The sequence below is a fragment of the Mus musculus genome, chromosome 2, assembly GCF_000001635.26.
Source record: "Mus musculus strain C57BL/6J chromosome 2, GRCm38.p6 C57BL/6J".
NCBI classification, from domain to species: domain Eukaryota; kingdom Metazoa; phylum Chordata; class Mammalia; order Rodentia; family Muridae; genus Mus; species Mus musculus.
Genome location: NC_000068.7, coordinates 86,503,686 through 86,510,326, shown reverse-complemented (window position 1 = coordinate 86,510,326; position 6,641 = coordinate 86,503,686). Strand labels below are relative to the sequence as shown.

At 31.3% G+C, this 6,641-nt stretch overlaps 1 protein-coding gene and 1 pseudogene across 1 annotated transcript; both read right to left on the bottom strand.

Moving 5' to 3' along the window:
- Positions 1-924: 924 nt before the first annotated feature.
- Positions 925-1,866, bottom strand: Olfr1076 (olfactory receptor 1076). The gene has a single exon (NM_146406.2). It carries the CDS (start codon positions 1,864-1,866, stop codon positions 925-927), a length of 942 nt encoding a protein of 313 aa, NP_666518.2.
- On the bottom strand, positions 5,754-6,641 carry Gm5023 (predicted gene 5023; annotated as a pseudogene).

Sequence of the window (6,641 nt, the reverse complement as noted above, 5' to 3'; positions counted from 1 at the left end):
TATCCAATAACCAAAATATAATATAATAAACGTACTTTATTATAATAAACATACTTATATAATTTAGTATAGTATAATTAGTATAATTTGATATAATAACTATACTCATAATGTATATAGTTTCCTTTTAGAAGAAAGACAATATTAAATCAGTGAGTAAAGAGAAATATGAATTAATGAAGTAAGATTAATCCAGTAACCAGACAGAAGGAAAGTAATGCTAGCTGCTGTGGAAAGAGTCAAGTCATCTATCACACACACACACACATACACCTACATGTACACACACAAACACACATTCATTGAGAATTATACAATACTAAATGATTCAGTGAAATTATGAACTACTTAACCACTAAATATATGGTGATAATTTTTGCTATTGTAATCATATAGAACATGATATTAAAGAAATATAATGTGAAATCACAATGATATAAGCTTCCCTGTGAAGTGAAGAAATATGTGTGCTTGGATATTACTCTGACCTTCATATAAACATGATAGGCTTCAGTATTCTAACGCAGTGATGAAAAACTTTTAAAATAAAATGATAATAGAAATATGAATATATTTGAATAACAAATGAGTATAAATATTAAAGATATGAGAAATGCATTTTCATACCAATAAATATACAGGAACAAGTAAACACCAAGCAATTTATTGTACAGTTAAATGAACAAAATGAATGTAAGATACTTAAGACACTTCTCCTTTTTTTTTTATACACAACAAAAACCATGTTAACCTCCTTTGTAGACTTAAAAAATTCACTGTGATAATTCATTTTTTTCAATTATAGTGCATATAATCTATCTTTTCTTTGAGGAAACATTGTTTTTTACTGTTTTCTTCACTGAAAATTATAAAAAAAATAAATTTAGTTGATTTGAAGAATTATAACCTTAAATAACGTGTGTTCTAGGAGAAGATATTTTGTATGGATTTTCCTGTTTTCCTAAGAGCATATTTTACATCTTTATTCCTCAAGCTGTAGATCAAGGGATTCAACATGGGGATTATTAAGGTATAAAAGATGGAAGCCACCTTGTCAGTGTTTAAGGTGTGATTTGACTTAGGTTGCACATACATAAATATCAAAGTCCCATAGAAGACAGTGACCACTGTCAGATGAGACCCACAAGTGGAGAAAGCCTTCTGCCTGCCCTCAGCAGAGTTCATCTTGAGAATAGCTCTGAGAATGAGCAGATAGGAGACAAGAATGACCACTGGTGAAGAAATCAAGTTAATAGTTGATAGAATTAGAATTATCATTTCACTTTCCTTTTTATTTGAGCAGAGCAGAGATATCAAGGGGAGACCATCACAATAGAAATGACTGATAATATTGTGGCCACAGAAGGAAGAAGAAAAAATATTTATGGTGACTATGAGAGCAACAAATATACTGTAAAGGTATGGGATTGCCACCAGGAGCCAACATACTCTTTTTGACATAATGACATTATAGAGGAGTGGTTTACAGATGGCGACATACCAGTCATAAGACATTGCAGACAGAATAAAAAATTCACTAACAATGAACATACTGAAGAAAGACAATTGGACAGCACAAAAATAAATTGATATTGTATTTTGTTCTACAAGAAAATTTCTTAACATTTTTGGTCCCACAGCTGTTGAATAACCAAGGTCAGTAGTAGCGAGGTGTCTGAGAAAGAAGTACATGGGTGTTTGTAGCCTGGAATCCACCATGGTAAGGATGATCATGCCCAAGTTGCCCACCAGTGTGATCAGATAAATGATGAGGAACAGTCCAAACAATGGGGCCTGCAGTTCAGGGCGGTCAGTGATGCCCACCAGGATGAATTCAGTCACCATTGTGAGGTTGTGATTCTCCATCAGATTTATGAGTAATTCTGTTCTGAGTGGAAATCATTGCACAGTCAATAGATTTCAAGTGCCATTTGGTGAGTTTATATCATCTGAAGTAGTTTAAATATAGTATCTTCAAACATTCAAATTTATTTTGAAATATATTAAAAATATACATATATCCTATGTACATCTACACATATACATATGCAAACATGTGATTTGAAATATACAATTATGAATATTTAGTCCTGTCCAACATTAACTTAAATCAGAGAATACCATTATTATCTGCCAATATTTGCTTCTCCTAACTATATTGAGAGCAGTCACTTTAATTCACTACTAGACATTAGTTTTATTATCTTTTTCTTTTCTTTTTTCTTTTCTTTTCTTTTCTTTCCTTTTCTTTTCTTTCCTTGTTTGTTTGTTTTTTTGTTTGTTTGTTTGTTTTTCCTGAGACAGGGTTTCTTTGTATAGCCCTGGCAGGCCTTGAACTCACTTTGTAGGCCAGGCTGTCCTCAAACCCAGAATTCTGCCTGCCTCTGCCTCCCAAGTGCTGGGGTTAAATGCCTGTGCCACCACTGCCCGGCTAGACATTAGTGTTTTATATATATATATATGAAAAACAAAATCAAGTCCTTAAATTGTAGTTATTTATTGATAGAACATTGATGAAATTTATTTTTCTTATATTTTTATTTCTCATATGGTTACTACCACACTTTAGCACTTAATAATTATGTACTTGTGATAATCTGTTTTCCAGTAACAGTACATATACCTACAAAACATTTTTAAAAATGCAAATTACTTTCATGTGTAGATTTACAGAATCTTAAGATAAAAATAGAAATTCTGGAGTATTTATCACATTCCATATTCTTTAGCTTGATGTATAAGCTTTGGGTTACTCATTACACTCAGAATTGTCTTGATTTGAAGAAACGTAACAGCATGTAATAAGACTATCTCTGCCATCATCTTACACCTTACCTAGCATGTACAAACTTCCTATGGAAAAATAAGGTGAGATATATAAAATGGTTTTTTTGTATATACAAAGACAAGACATCTCTTTAAGGACTTTGAAACATGAAGTAGAAATAAGTGATTCAACAAATTTGTGCTTCTAGGACATAGTCCAAAAAGATGATGAATACACATATTTCAAAATATCTCTAAATACACTAACTGATCTGAAATTATTTTCTTTATGAAGGTACATATACATCATGTACAATATGATATTTTCTTCTTTGTTAGGTCTGAAAGGATTAGCTAAAATCATTTGGTTGTGAAAACAGGGCACCCTGAAGTGTCAACTATCTATAGCTCGAAAGTCAGGAGCAAATTTTTATATTTTATTCTTATTTTGAATTATTGTACTATGCATTAGCAGGCTAATACATAAGAACATATTACATGAATAAATAATTAATTTTCAAGAAAAGGGAAATAAATCATATGTATTTTTAAAGTTAAATGCTCCTCTTTTATATATTAATCTTTCTATGAAAGAACTCCTTTTATTATAACACAATTTGGTTTACATAATATGTGAGTCACAGGCTACACTCAAGTAGTAAGAAAAATATGAAGACAACTGAAAATAATTAAGAAAATTTATTAAAATTGCCTTATGGATGAGTTATCAATATCCCACATTGATGAATAAGTAGTATATTGTAATAGTATACTTTCATCACAGCATTTCTAAGTGTGGCCAACCAGTTATTATAATAATCGCTTAATACCATATATTGGAAATAAATGAGGATTAGATAACACAAAATGACAAGCTTTCAGTTTGATTTTTTCAAGGAACATCATCCAAAGATGATATAGAACACAAGGTAATAAGCCATGTCTGGATATCTCCAATGCACCAGAGAGAAAAACACATGATGGAAGAATTTTGACTTTTGTAAAAAATGTATATGTGTTAATGTTTTCTGGGTAAAGTAAAAAATAATATGATTTGCAAGGGTAATTATGGTAGAAAATTCAGCCTCTGGGTAAATGAGAATTAAATCTTCCAGCAGTCAGTGTTCTGTGTACAGCTGATTGTATTTGATTGACACTTCCCTCACTTAGTCGGTTGTTTTAAACTGTGGTTTCCTTATAATATTCTAGTCTCTGTTTATGCACTTTATATCTTTAGCATATGAATGTTAATTACTGAATCAATTAAAAATATCTAATTGTGGACCATTTTGTTTTAGTGTAATTTGTAATGATATAGAGGACAAAAATTACTTACTATCAATTTTCTTATACATAAGTTCAGACTTAAAAGTTTTCCTTTGAAGAGATTTAGGACTCAATGAAAATAAAAGCATTCTTTAGTATACATTCTTTTGTTCACTGATACTTGAATGCTATTTTTCAAAACTATAATCCCAGAAAATTTAATTGTATTTAGTACAAAAGGAGGCTTCCCATTGTCATAAAGGTATTAAGTGTACCTTTTGACTCTCAAGTAATGGTTTTCATACCACTTGGGAAATATAAACTCAATACTTCCCCTCATTAAAGAATCAGAAATTGCTCAGAGAGATCTCTCCACAGGTAAAACTGCTTAGTGTGGGGACCTGAGTCTGGTCAAGAGGACACAAGGATGGAAGAACTGATTCATGAAGCTGTCCTCTGACCTCTCTCTGCACTAGTGCACTAACAGTTAATTTATGTATTGATTACTATACTGTAAATACATAAACAATAGAAAAGTAATCATATAAACGCCCTTTCTCAGCTAAATTACATTTTACCTTTTCAATTATTTAAGATAGGTTAACATAATGAGTTTTATTGTAGCATTTTCATAACTTATATTAAATATTGTCCTAATTTCTGACTCTCTCTTCTATCACTTGGTGACAATTTGTTTTCTGTATCCTGGACGCTCCACCACTCTGACATTAGTATGTTTGTAGGTGATACTCAGTAAACTGCAGCCAAATATAACTTAGGATTCTTTAACAAAAACATAAGAATAGAACTAACAGTTTTATTTTCAACTTTTGTCTCTAAAGTTAAATCATTTTATTTACTATCTATCTTTTGTAGGCTTTCACTAGTTATAAAATTGTATGTGTGTGAGAGAGAAAGAGAGACAGAGACAGAGAGACAGAGGCAGAGAGAGAGAGAGAGAGAGAGAGAGAGAGAGAGAGAGAGAGAGAGAGAAAAGAGAGACGTGGGAGAGAGAAAATATTTTATCTAGGAAAATACTTCTGTGTATGTTTAAAATATAGTTAATTCTACTTTCTCTCTCACCCTCAGAACATATTTTTTTCCCTGAAACAACAGTATAACTCTTCCTCTATATAGTCACATTTAGTTACAGTACATGCTGCCATTTAGGTACAGAGCTTTATGAAAGCAAATTTCCAAGAAACGGGAAATCAGGGCAGAAGCCTTAAAACCAACTGATCTACACCACCAAACTCTCACCTGCCATGTTGCAGTAGCCCCAGGCCATTGACCATAATGCTTTTAAAATAGCATAAAATAGAGAAATGAAAGGTGTAACTGCTTCCAAGATTTGTGGAATATTTGAAAGAATAGACACTGAGCAATAAATGATTTATCTTGATGTTGAAACCATAGAAAAAGATGCCCATATCTTTCTAATGCTTAAACTACAAAGCTCTGTGTAACTGTTTGTTACCTGCAGTCAGACTCCTGTCTTCATTTCCCACTGTGGTTCTTAGCTTTCATTTTGATATCTATATTTGTGTGTTTTTAAACCATAGAGACCCTCCCTGAGGACACACAAAAATTTATTAATTACAAGCAAATGTTTGAAAGTCTAATGAGATAATGACTAGAGGTTTTCAACCCTTAGGATCAATTTGTCATTAATTGTGATTTGCTTATTTGTTTTATAAGTATGCATTCTTAGTGACAAATAATTATAATAAAGTGTTGAGTGTAGGGTAAACGTGTGCTCTTCTGTTTATTGCAACATATGTGATTTCCAAAATGTAAATAATGAAATATCCAATTATACATGAATAAACACAAACATCATTTATACAAGCAGTAGAGTATACAATATATACAAAAAATAATGTATTATTCTAACCTTAAAATTGAAAGGTATGTCAACAGGGATGAACATAAAGAATACCATGCTGAATGAAATAATGCTTAATTAAGTTATGATAAATAGGATAAGGTTTCAATTGCATAAAATGCATTAAATTAGAAATGATGGAAAAAATCTGGAGAGGTCAAATGATCAGTTCAATTTTGTGAATATTTGAACAGAACAAAATTGAAAAGGAAGACTGCTATACTAGAAATTACTGATGGCTTGTGCATATAGAAAGATAAAGTGAAAAATCTTGATTTTTATTAGAACAGACAAATTTGTCCAGTAAAGATAATAATTGCCTCTAGAAACCAACATATTATTTTTTTGACAGGATGACCAAAAATGTAGAAGTTTACTACTGGCCACATAGTGGTCAAAGGACATTATATCAGAATAAATTGTCACAAGTTAATTGAGTAGCACAAAGTCTAAAAGATTCTGTTTCTTGATCCACAATAAAATATCCCAAAATTTTGTTGCTGACATGTTTCATATACAAGAATTGTAGTAGCAACATATCTGAGAAAGAAGTGAATGGTGTTTTTTACCAAGAATCCACCACAGTAATGATTATCATGCCCATATTGCTTATCATGGAGATCAGATAAATGATTAGGAAAAATCCTAACAATGATGTCTATATCATTCAGCAATTTGTGATGACCGAAAGGATGAATTTAGTCACTATTTATCATAGCTTATC